We start from the raw sequence: 13,583 nt of genomic DNA, 5'->3' as shown, positions 1-13,583 counted from the left end.
TTTTTTTAATGTGTGTCGTATGTCTGAAAGGAACCTAATTTATGCATCTGTATACAACAATGTAATGTAATCGATTATCATTCACAAATTTATTCACGAATTGAAAAGATGACATAGAGCGCCATTCCCGAATTAGTTCGGGTTTTGTTTTTTCTATCTTGGGTGCCAATAAAGCCATGGCCAGACCTCTGGTAATGGTTTTCCCTTCCACAAAGGGGTAGTATTTCCCTTTGTTTCCATGTTAGTGCTTCAGCTGTTGCTAAAACACTATATAAACCATTATGTATGTATTGTATTTTATTTGGTATAGCTCCCGACCCAAATAACATGGGAATTAACTATTTTTTTCTGATGAAAGAAGAAAGTCTAAGGTTTTTCTACGCTGCATTGAATGTTTAGATAGTCCTAAAACTCAATATTCTGTGGGTCCTGGAATTCGAGTGACAATGACACTGGCCCTGGAGTGGACACATTTTTACACATCTGGCAGTGAATGAGTTAAACACTCTGTCAACTAGGCATTAGCAATGGGTTTAGTTCTTTGGATCTTATCACAGTGTATTGTGGCCGTAAGTATAAATGGTGGTTATAGTCACTGGAAAGACAACAAGTGACCCTTTCGTCCTTAACTGTTAATGATAAAAGCCTGGTCCTGGAGAAGTCCAAGTGTGGAGTCCTATGCCACACTTTTTTTTCAAATGGTATGTTGGTGCTGTATTGTTTGGATTGGATTGGATTGGATATGCCTTTATTAGTCTCACAGTGGAGAAATTCACATTTCACAGCAGCAAAGTGATGAAAGGAATGAAAGTAGAAAAACAAAATACATGAGCTGCTGGAAAGGCAGCCACTCTCGCGGCGCCGTCTTGAAGTCAAAAGAACAAAAAAAACTAAATAACAAATAATATTGACAGCATAGAGACAATATGACAAAACAAACGTAGTTTGTATCAGCAAATACACACTGAAATAATTTCACTCATTTTATGTTAGATGGTTTTATACATTTGTGAATGTGATAACAGCATCTGGCATATGGTGAAATTGGATGGCTCATTGTAGGTTCCCATCCAAAGGCAAAAAGCCTATGTAGCCGATTTATATTCCTTGTCAGAAAGATTAGTGGAATTGCATCAAAAACAGCTATATTTAGTGCCCGTAATGCATGTTAGCAAGTGAAAGCGGAGTTCACCTCAGCCCTACATCCTTGAGATGCCACTGCTTGTAAAAAATAAAAAATCTAAGTAACTCATTTGGGTCGATGATAAAATACAACGCATTAGACAATTCTAAATTGACAGTTGAAATTTACAATTTTTGGATGCATAGACTAACAAACGTGCCTAAAATGGGCACTTAGACACCTTAGCGCATGAGTATCCCTGCCAAAGTGTCACAGACAAAATAACCACAAACATGCCGTGAATCGTACACATTTTCAGCATCCGGTATCCAGTGGGAACTCTATACATTTATGCTCTTCGGTCATTTTCTCTACGTTCACCGGAAAAAGCCCTGTGTGTGTTTTTTTCATCCATGGACCATCCAGGATATAAAAGCAAATCTCAGCATGCTTTGCTAACATTGATGAGCAGAAAACAGGATGAGCAGCATTAGGAGATGATAAATCCACCACATTTGTGGGATTATGGTTATTTTGACAAATTCTTTAGAAAGAAGATGTAATTACATTGTGAATATTAAAGTCAGTGAAATAAAAAGGAACTCTTGCGCTCACGTTTCCTTGCAGTGCCATAATGTCCTTTACATTGTGGTGAAATGTTATTCCGGCGATATAGATGATAAAATACAAAATAAACGTAAATCAGAATAAACACTGAAATTGTGTCTCGGTAAAAGTGCAGCACACATAATGTGTCTACTTTTTCAAAAATCAACAATGCATATGTCACATTCTGAATGAGGCACAGAGAGTCTAGCCTCGTAGCAACAAAATCCCCAACGTAGTCGACAGAGACAGACAAGTATTTTAATCGGGTAACGTGAACCGTACCGAACGAACAAATACAAACTAAGGGTGTTGGTCCAAAATATAAACCAGGAGAAATATGAATAAATAATAACCGAAATGAGCGTAGGAGGGCAAGGGGAGAACCAACCCTCGTACTCAACAAAGCGAACAAAAGTTATGTCAACAAGTTTGTGCACAGAGTAAGTACTCCACCTACGGAAAGTCAACGAGTGGCGGGGCCTCGGACTGGCACACACAAATACATACGTAGAAGACAATATCAAACCTGGGCAATGGCAGTGGTGAGGCACGTTAACTCACCGGTGATCCCATGATTGAATGACACCCCTTAAATACCCGGTGACTAGATTTGGTGATTGGCAGCAGGTGTGTACAAGCAGGGAGGCGCAAACCCGCCACCTGCTGCCAAATCCGTATGTGACAGCAAACAGCTGAAACAGTTTAAACAGCATAAATTATGAAGCTCGTGAAACAATGACATTTGTTATTGCTTGCTATCAAGCCGAAGAACTCAAGAGAAACTGTTTAAATGCCGCCAGAAATTCTGTTTGGGCTGCACTGATTCACGTGCAAATGAGTCCAAGTTTAACATATTCGCTATACTGTGATGTCCTCTGGACAGAGGCTGAGGTGCGCTCTATTTGTTTACTGGGTAGACATGCGGTTAGGGGGTGAGGTACTGCCACGGTGTTGCCAGAGTTCATCTATAAGGACTTTTCTCTGTGGATTAAATAAAAACATGTACATGTCGACCAGTTCTTTGAGATTTGTGCCCCTGAGCAATCCAGAGCTCCATGCGTGCTCAGGAAATCCACCACTGTTTGAGCTCCCCTCCGCCCACATTTCACTCCCTGTGCATATGCATGTGCCTGATCTGGTGCTCTGTGGTCTGCACCAAAGTTCCCCTTTGTAATGAGCATAGAAACAATAGATTTTAAGAAAGGGGAAGGACTTTATTTTGTATCTGTCCCCAATTAAATGTTCTGAATGAGAGACTCTTAATATGAATATGAATAATTTCAATTCCATTTCAATTTCAATATTGGTGCAAAGGGTGTGGGTTCAATTCCGTCTCAGGCATTCCTGTTTGATATTTGCATGTTCTCAATGTGCCAGCGTGTGTTTCCTGCTGCACTTCACTTTCCTACCCCATTCCAAAAACATGCATGGCAAGTTAATGCATCATTCTAAAGTGTCCCTGTCATTGTGAATGTGAATAGGTGTCCTGTGCCCTGCAATTGGCTGGGAACAGGTTCACGGTGTCCACTGGCAACTGCCTGGAGACAGCCCGAATAGACTCCGGCATGCCCCGCGACCCTTGTGATAGATAATAAAGCGGATCAGAAAATGGATGGATGGATCAATGGAGAAATCATATTACTTTTGGCATTTTGGAGTTTCAGCACAATTTTCACTTGTGTGTATTGTGACACAAATAAAATAAAAGAGCATCCATCTATCTCTTATGTGATTCGCTTAGCCTCACAAGGGCTGTGGGATAAAGCAACAGTTTTCAGTTTTTATTTTTAACTGTCCAGAAGATTGATGGTTTTCTTTTTCGGGATTTTAGTTAAATACAGAGGCGCCAGGCATTGTTTATAAATGTTTCATGTTGGTTAGCAGGACTGTGCTTGATGCTTTTTTATGAAACTTTCAAAAGGTTCAGGATATACAGTATGCCAAGCAATTGCTATTGACTTGGTGATATTAAATTGATCAATTTCACTTTTTGCTGTTACAGTCTATCTTTATCGGGTGAACAGAATGCAACCGACAGCACTGCACCCACGAGACTGTAGTATTTTAACATCACCGCCCCAACCTCCACAACTCATATGTATTTATTGATCGATGGATGGATGGATGGATTGTTTGATTGATTGATTTATCAGAATCAGAATCAGAAAACCTTTATTCGTCCCGCAATGGGGAAATTTGCAAATTGATTTATTTATTTATTTATTTATTTCGCAATATAGATACAGTATGTTTGTATCTTCTGAGGGATATTCATATTACATTGTAATTGACATCCAAATTTCTCCTCAGGCCGTGGGAATATAATGCAAAGATGTCAGGTGCCCATATCGGCAGAGGTCAGCACTGTGCAGTTGTCCATAAATCTAATTTACTGAAAGAAATGAACAAATGTATGTGTTCTTGCAAGTTTTATTCAATACTGTCTTTTAGTAAATTTAAATCGCAGCTAAATGTCCTATGTCCATTACCACGCAAAGCAGCAAGCACGGGGGTGTCACCGACTAGACAGTTGTGCTAACGGAGGCTTGTCTGTTCTCGCTGCGGCAACATTGACCACTGACTGAATGATTCACTTGACAGATTGCGGAGGATGTTGTTAATATGACAATGTGGGCTGGCAACCTCATACTGGAATAATGAAGCTTCATATCATAGACAGTAGCTGAGAATATTTTATTTAACCCTTTCAATACCATACATTTGATTTTTGGAAGACATTTTTATGCTGAATCATTTCTTTGGCTTCTAAGGAAGCCATATCAATCAAGAAATGCTGATTTTTTTTTTACAATATTTATCATATTCATTGTAAATAAATACAATCTCATCCCGCATTTCTATTAGTTTTATAGATAATTCCTAGGCTGAAGAGTTTATACATCAGAACCATTTTTGGGATTGGATTGGATTGGATTTGCCTTTATTAGTCTCGCAGTGGAGTGGATGTTTAGTAACTAACAAAAAAACAAGCAAAGCAATTTGCACTCACTTGGACACCTGGAGTAATTGTGATGCAATCTACTGTTGACAGACGAAAAACTAACAGCACATTTGGGAAGAAAGGTACTCTCCTTTATTTTCTACGAGTAAAAATTTCTGGTGGTACTCATTTGTACCGTCAGCATCGAAGGTGGAAAAGTGCAAAGGCCAAATCATATCAAAGGGTTTCAGAATGTAATCCTTATTGTGGGAAATGTACAATATACATCCAAACGCTGCAGTTATTGCCATATCCAGATGAGCACTGCAGAGAATTTATTTCAATCATTCAGGTACAGTTCATTTGACAAGAGTGATGTGTTAACGTGAGAAACGATGTGTTGCTTTGTGACATTGACATAATACTGTCGTGATTGCAATCTCAGCATGGCCCAGAAAAGGTTTTGGCTTTGATTTTGAAAGGTATTTTACAGTAATTAATTCGAAGGTAATATACCAACTTGCCGACTTGGTAAAGCAATTTCACTCCAGTGTGTTGTGCTCTTGTTGATTGTAAAGTGAAAAACTAGTAGATGTCCGGTAAACTCCCTGAGGTTGTTTATTGTCTGACCATGATTTGCTGTACTTTATGAGCAAAGGTTGCAATGATTTTTCTTGAGATTGTTCAGAAAGAAAAACATTTTTTTTCCAAATGGAGAAATTAGCTAACTTTTTATTAATTTTGAAGTGCTGCAATAACATGAGATCCAGAGAAACACACAAACAGCATGCATTTTTTTTCTCTCTTTCTCACTGTCGGTCAAAACAGAGAATAACTTGGTAAAATGGGGCTTAAGGAGGCTTTCTTAAATTATATAATATTGGATTTATTGTAGAGTTTCGACGTCCCTCCAACCATCCGTCAATGTGGGATACACCCCGCAATAATGCCCAACCAACTGCATGATTAATATGAACTAAGCAGATTCTTTGTAGCTTTCTTAATGAATGTAGGAATGTCAATTTCTTAATACACACAGTATTGCATGAAAGTGGTCACAGTGGTCTAAATACAGTAAATGAATCAGAGAGGTTGTGGGGCACTGTCGCGAGCTCGTCTGCTTCCCAGTTCTACAAATCTTATCTATGTGCCAGTCGCATGTCCTTCCTGTGCTTGCTGAAGTTTTTTTTCCCTTGGTAATCAGCTTCACTTTTTTGTCTAAAAAAAAAACCCAAACAAACACACATTTTAAGCTGAGACATTGATGCGGAAAAGGAGTTTACAGGAAACAGCTATTTAACTGCATGTTTGGCGTAACAAATGGTGCAAGCAAGTGGTTTGCGTGTTGCTTGGAATCAACCTAGATTGCGATCTTTCACTGAGATCCCAAATTGCGTGTGCTCAATAGCATGTTCACTCATGCTGTCAGGGCTTTCACGGCCTTGTCTGCGGGCCCGAACACTATCTTAAGCAAAATGATCTTCGTAGCAACTGTGCATGTTTAGTAGACATACTCTTGGGTATATCCGGCAAGTGACTGGATGAGTTTCCCCGTGAGTTTACAATTAAGTTTGTGCCTCTTCTTGCATGCTTGTAGAAATCTTTCACAAATCTCATAGTGTCAATAGTGTCATATCGAGATAAACCCTTGATGATCTCTCGCATATACCAAAATTATGCTTCATTTAGAAATCATTCCTAGGAATGCATACGTTGGTGGCATTGATGACTTGGAAGCCTTTTCTGACACTTCATCTTGATGTCATAGCAAGTGCCTGCGGGGGTGAGTCGCGAAAGCAAATGATGAGGGAAAGTGATGTTTATACTTGTGCAAAATCATTTCCTCCCACCATCAATGTGTACGTAAATTTTATCATTAACAAGATTTTACCAAATTTGTTGACAAGGTGTTAGGTGCTTTAAAAATGAATCACTTTTAAAAGTAAAGAGTCTAATGGAGATTTCCGGGAACGTTTCACCTATAGGCAATTAAAGTCCAGCAATACAAATAACTTGTTTAAGCTGAGGGCCACATACAGAAGCAAATTCAGAGAGAAGAAAAAAGGCATCATACTATTTTAAGGGAATATAATAGCATTTTACAGTCTCAATGTATATTTCAGATATTGAAAAAATTTTTGGCCGTCGGTCCCATCAAGAAAAGATGGGTCTGATGCCAGATGTCTGTTTTATTACTTTGTCTACTAGCCAGTGAGTCACTATAAAATTACTTTGTGTTAAGAGGAATGAAGACGATTGCTTGATGTTGCTATTGCAATCAAGAGATTTTATTTCATTTTATATGTCCGGGAGTCTGTGTACTGTAAAACTATACTTGGTAAAACCATAAGAGTTGTGGGGATCACAGTAAGGCCTCAGGCAAAATTGAAAGTATGCCTCCAGAAGCCCCTCACAGCTGTTGGCAGCTGTCTAACTTGGAAGCGAATGACTCACCTCTCTGAAAGGTCCTCACATAACAGCCAACATTCCCCTATATTCCTAATTAAAACCGTCTGGGCCAAAAAAGATTTGTAATCCTTTATTGCCGATATGTACAGTTTCAGGCAGAACTAGTGTCAATGCACACAGTATCAAACAAGACGTTTTTTGATTGATCCTCATTCTAAATTGACTACTCCTCATATTAAAGAGCAAATGTCTTATTCTTTTGGATATTATAGTGGATGCTCCTTTATTGAGGACCTCACTCAGATGCAAACAAAATAAAACATCACAGCCATTTCTAAAAAACTGCAAATATAGATTGCAAGTTGTCAAGCGATTTTCAACTACTTCAGAGGTCAATTGAATGTTGAATATTATCCGAGGCATTTTGAAAGTCAGTCGCCATTCTATATGCATTGCATTTACCTGTTTTCCCTTGGCAAACATCCGTAGCCAAAGTGATTTACAATTTAGGAGAATAGCCCGTATTTCAACAGAAGACCCTGGAATATTGAGTACTCAGTCCAATAAAGTGCAAAGGGATCAGGTAAAGATGTGAACAGTAAGTGCGAATTGGGCATGCTGTGCAGTTGGAGGTGCTTTAAGAAATCAAGTGTCAAGAGATCATTGACTATAGAGTACACTCACACTCTAATAGCATTTGGCGGCTTGACTGCTGTTCCTTCTTCCGCTACTGGCATCTGTGTGAACAATCTACTTTTTTTCCTATGGGTACGTGTGATTGCAGCGGCCATATTGGTTACATTTTAAATGCAACTCTAATTACAATTCTAGAAAACAACGTTTTGAAGCACTTTTTAAACTAACTATTTTACAGCATAAACTGGATAAACACGTAATAATAGAGCAGGTCATTTGTCAAATATTATAAATACTAACGATGTTTTACTTTCACCAATTTTAACATCAACATTAACATTGGAACATAAAAACATCCCACTCTCTGTCTGCCACGAGGGGACCTATCCCAGCTGTTGCTACACGAGGATAACGCCCGTTTTGCGGAGATCTCAACCAAACACGTCTGCTTCTTTGTAAAAAAAAAAAACACTTGAGGAAAGTATAAATGTTTGCAATCGATTATGAGAAGGTTTTCCGGGTTTTTTGAGTGATCAAGACTGATGTGTAGTGTCACAGAAAATGCAGAAGATAGCGCCAGAGCTCAGTTGGAAATTGGTTGATTCTACACCTTGGAATTTTTGTCAACGAATATCTAATAGTTGTCTCAGTGTAACATACAATGATTTACCATTGCGTTATTTATGTATTTTCTAATTTCGCCATCAACACGGATCAACACGAAGTTTTCAGACCAAACAAAGTACCGCAAAATGCATTGAGGTGATGCAAGGTTTGTCCTTTCTCTGTGAGGGGCGTTCTTTCTGTGACGTAGGGTGAGGACTCGTCACCAACTCAAAAACAAGACTTCTGGAATATTCAGTGCGAGTCTTAAAACATAAAATGTAGCTATATGCGGTGGAATCTTTGTAAAATACGCTCAATAGAAGTCATTTGAAGCAATTTTAAAAATTAAGGACACAACTTGTCTGGAGATGTCGGTTGTCCTTTAAAGAAAATGTAAAATGGTGTAAAATATTTTACATGTTGAATAGTCCATTTTTAACTATATCATTTGTTTCCTAATTTCAGTCCGGTTCCTACGGCCATTTATGTCATTGTTTGCAAATTCAGTACCACAGTCCTGTTTTTGTTGTAATTCATAAAAATACAATCCAGGCGCTAAAGGATTCCACATCTTTTTGAGATTGTAAGCTGAGAGTGCCACCTGGATATGACTGTAGACGGACTTGGGGGAAACAATGGGAAAAAGTCAGTATGCCAGAAGATAACAGTTCGCAGAAACAAATTGGAGGAAAGAAAGAAAAACATAATTTATTTGGCAAACAATAAAGAGGAGGCAAAGGGGACGTCCAGTGTTTTTTCCTCCGCTATCCCTAGATAGTAACCTTAGAGAATTGTTACCTTTGTAAAATGTCGCTATTTATTTTAAGAACGCATTTTAACTCTTTCGCTGCCATTCCCGAATTTATTCAGGAATTGAAAACCATTCCCCAATATGTTTGGGTTTTGTTTTTTCTTGGAGGGGGTGCCAATAAAGCACTGGTCAGACGTCTGGCAATGTTTTTACCCACCCATGAGGGGGCACCATTTGCCTTGTGTCCATAATAGCGCTTTGTTCCAGCTTCAGCTGTTGTTAAAGCACTATATAAATCCATATGTAGGAATTGTATTGTATTTTGTACAGCTCAGATAACTCCAGACCCTTGTAATTTCGGAATTAACTCTTTTTTTCTGATGAAAGAAGAAAGGTTTCTCACGCTGAATATAATGTACATGTCGCCCAAAAACTCAATATTCTGTGGGTCCTGCAATTTGAGTGACATTGACATCAACCCTGGCACTGAAGTGTACACATTTTTGCACATCGTCTGGCAGTGAATGAGTTAAAAATATCAAAAGGTCATCTTAATATCTTAAATTTGAACTGTTACTCAAGGATGCAAACATTGTACTTTGAAATCGTACAATATAGCAAGCGAACTATTACTTTGAGCAAACACAAGAGTATGTTTTCATGTTTTGTGTTGCGTGGACTCCTGCACTGTAGTCACAATGTTTTATGACTATGCCTGTATAACAGGACAACTTCACCTACCAAAATTGGGGGTTTATTCATGCTAAATGCAGATTTAGAGAGATTCTTTGCGTTGAACAGCAATAGGCAAGAAAAACAATTTATTGTCTCAGTTACAGCAGCTCAGGTGATTTTTATGGCTCCTATGGATTACAGCCAGGAGTCACTAGCAATGTAGAAGCCAATCAGACATGTCAAGAAATGTTGGGGAGATAAAGGTTGGAAGTGCTTTTGCCAAGTACAGTTGTGGAGCAAACGGGAAGGGCTGATTGCTTCAACCATCGATATCGATTTCACCACTTTAAGCCTTGACTTTTACACTTCCATTAATTGGAGAAAATAAGCCCACAATGTCCTCCCCCCTCAAAAATTTGTACAAAGGAATCCCAGATAAAGACACACGTAGACTTACCTTATTTTACATCTCCGTATTTACTTTTCATTACTTCTTCGAAAGGAGATGTGCTCAGTTCAGACGTAGAACAAAAGGTTATTTCCATCTAATCTTCCAATTTAAGCAGCGAACAAACAAAGGCAGATTGGACTGTCCATAACATTGTGATTCTTGACCAACACTAGATATAGATGGAATGGGGATTCAAATTAGTTTTAATTAAATCCTTTTGAGTTTTTACAAAATAATCCCAAATGGGATATTTAATAATACCTGTCCCACAGTATAATTATGAAACATAGCGGTAATTTTCTCACAAGGGACTGAAAAGCCGACTGGTGTAATACTGGAACAAAGAACGAACAATAGGACGGATGAAGTCATTCATCATTCTCCATAAAAGGAAACACTGATATTTAATAACAGACCGTCTGATTGAAACGATACATTACTTCTGATCTTCTATTTAGAATGATACCATTATCTATGTTATAGTGTGTGTCTGTGATTGTTCTCATTGTGATTATCGGTTTGTTTTCCTTAGTCCATTATTGGATTGGATTGGATTTGCCTTTATTAGTCTCACAGTGGAGAAATTTCATAGCAGCAAAGTTATGAAAGGAATGAAAGTAGAAAAACAAAATTCTGTTTTGTACTTTGTGTTTGTGTGTGATTGACTTATTCCACTCCAGTACAGTGCTCTGCTTTCAAATGAATGTTGTAAAAGCACTCCTGTGGAAAAAGGGTTTTGGGCACCATTAGCTATGTTGTTACAAGAATGCTGTAAGATCCACATCTCTATGTTATATAGAGGAATATCATAACCAGCATATAATATGCACACTTTTATAGCATGCAATGAAAAATACAGTCCCGAAGGATCATGAGGCCATGCTTGGCAAAGTAAAGTGATATCTCCAGGAAAAAAAAGATCTTTAAAGCCAAAAAAATGAATTAAGGCAAAACAATAGGAGAACAAATTTCACAATATTGTGAAATCGCTAGTATTGATTTCTGCAAAACCTCATACTGCAGTGAAAAAGATCAGGGTAACAACAAATCTAGTGGCAGCTGAAGACTTGATAAGAATAGGATTATATTCTATGCATATGGTATGTCATAATGTAGGTGAAGATAATAGTCCATTCACTTTCATGTGTTATATCTTCAGATATGTTTGACCTGTGTGCCATTCATTTGGTATAAGTCCGACCTCACTTGCAGGTAAACTTAAATACCCCCAGTGTGGGAATCAGCTAAGTGGTAATTTAATAAGCACTCTCTTCGAAACGAAGCCGAACATATGTGTGCACTCTTGCTCAAGGCTTTCATCTTGCATATAAATCATTTGAAGTTGAAAGTTGGTTTTTGAGCAGCATATATTTCAGGTCTTTGGGCATGCTCCGTATCACCAGCCAATACTGCGTTAATGACAGCGCGGCGCCATGAGCAAACCAAGCCAATTTCAAATGTTCTCGGAGCGGATAAAATGTTGTAATGGAGGATTTCCGACTGATTTAGATAGCTCACGCGTGTGCAAATCTCTCTATTTTTTTGCACTTGTAGATTCCACTGCAATTGAGAGCCCTGACATACACTTGTGAGCCTTCAGTGCTGGACTACTGCCACGCTCACCTGCGAGTCGACCTGGAGCCCCGCATTGCGAGGATGGATGGTCTGAGGCCAAGCAGGTACCAACGGGGACCGATGACCGTTCTTCCCCCATACCGATTCCCTCCCCCAGTGAGCCGCACACACAATTAAATCGTCGACTCACTTTTTCAAAAGAAAACGTGGACTATTTTGAAATGGAAATGGTGAAGAAGCGACAGTGGCAGTCGATATTCTTTAGAGAATTCAGGATCCGGGCTAATAAGAATGACATATTTCTCCATGTGATACAGTCTAAGGGTGCAGAGGTATTGATTGATGAGCTTCTGCCCCGTCGAAGCCACGATACCCTCAATTAGCCAAGGAGGCTGAACAGCAACTTGACTTTCAATGTTCTGCTCTGCTTGTTGAGGAGTTTGAGCGATAATACATGGATGATGTGTTAATCCTATTAAGCCTTCTGTATTTTTGTCACTTCTCCTTGTCTGGGTACCTTTGCTGTGACGGGTAAAATAATCCAATGGAAAAAAATTATCAATGGAGTAGGGAAACTGCAGGAAGGACTGTTCTGCAGCTCCTTTTTTTGTTTTTGGTTCTGATATTATTCTGATTACTATTGTCAGTACGATGTCCCTGTAGAATTTTCATTTGCCCTGAACTAACCGCTCAAGTGAATATAGAAGTGACAGAGCACACAAAAAGGCCACATTCACCCACCCTGCCAGAAAATGGAATACAGATTTTTGATTTTCTTCATGATTTGTAAAGTCCACTACACTATCATTAACTGCACAGAGACACACGCATATAAAAAAGAAACAGCTAGGCCAGATCTTGTCTCATTTGAACACGTACAGAATACTGAGCCAGCTTTTCATCATTTAATGCATTCGTGTATGAAATGTTTATTTTTCCTGCACAGATGTGCTCTTATCGTGCGCTCAAGTATCTACATGCCTGAACGTTTTACAGGATGTTACATATTAAATGTAAAATAAACTGTGGTGAATCACCTGCTTTGGTGTTATGTCATTTTGATCAGTGGCATGAATTCAGACGGTCTTCTTCCTGAACTGTTGCCGACGTTTTTGAGACTTGAGATTGAGACTGCAGAGCAGCACTCGAACATCTAAAGGGCACCTGTTCAGCTTCTAAAGTTCATGAGAGGAAAATACATTCCTTGGCCACTGCATGGGGTCCACCTGCACAATTGGATGAGGCGCAATTCCGGGGATGCTTCAAAAATACTCAACTTGCTCAGATTTGACACTGTCGGGGAGATGATTTAAAGGACAACCGACGTCACTTTTTTGCATCTAAAATACCCAAAACACGCAGTCTGATATTTTTAGTCAAATACAAAACACCAACAAAAATTACTTTAAGTGTGTAAAAAGTACTTCAATTTGAAACCGGAAGTGGCCAGTTTCAGAAGGTCCCGCCCCCATGTTTGTGGTGTCACGGTAAGACGTCTTCCCTTGCTCTAGAATCAATGGCTTCAGATTCTGAGAATATGCTTTCTTGTTACTCATCCAGTTATGAATATGATTCAAATAGTTCTGAAGAGGAAAGCATACATGTTTGCAATCGATTAAAGAATTTATTCTGTGTCATTTTGAGGGGGGAAATGTAGCACCGAATGTGTGTCATCTGGGGGGGGGGGATGTAGCACTGAAAATAGGCAGAAGAGGGGGACAAAGCTCTGTGGAAAGCTCAGTGGAAACGGGCTGATTAATTCCTTACAATTTTTGTCAGTGAATATCAAATAGATGCGCGTTATTTA

The 13,583-nt window shown here is 38.9% G+C and overlaps 1 protein-coding gene across 2 annotated transcripts in view; it reads left to right on the top strand.

Moving 5' to 3' along the window:
- Positions 1-12,804, top strand: part of LOC148899351 (leucine-rich repeat transmembrane neuronal protein 4) — a 67,633-nt gene extending 54,829 nt beyond the window's left edge. The window contains exon 3 of one of the 2 annotated variants that reach the window (XM_088994529.1): positions 11,756-12,804. In XM_088994529.1, the coding sequence (XP_088850655.1) occupies positions 11,756-11,953 (198 nt within the window). In that variant the 3' untranslated portion in view covers positions 11,954-12,804. The remainder of the gene's footprint in view (positions 1-11,755) is intronic. The other variant, XM_088994530.1, reaches the window with a different exon arrangement.
- Positions 12,805-13,583: the final 779 nt, after the last annotated feature.

This window comes from Hippocampus bargibanti, linkage group LG04 (genome assembly GCF_051943395.1).
Source record: "Hippocampus bargibanti isolate YZ-2025 linkage group LG04, ASM5194339v1, whole genome shotgun sequence".
Taxonomy (NCBI): Eukaryota; Metazoa; Chordata; class Actinopteri; order Syngnathiformes; family Syngnathidae; genus Hippocampus; species Hippocampus bargibanti.
The sequence above is the reverse complement of the archived record's forward strand: the minus strand, read 5'-3'. Positions and strand labels throughout refer to the sequence as shown.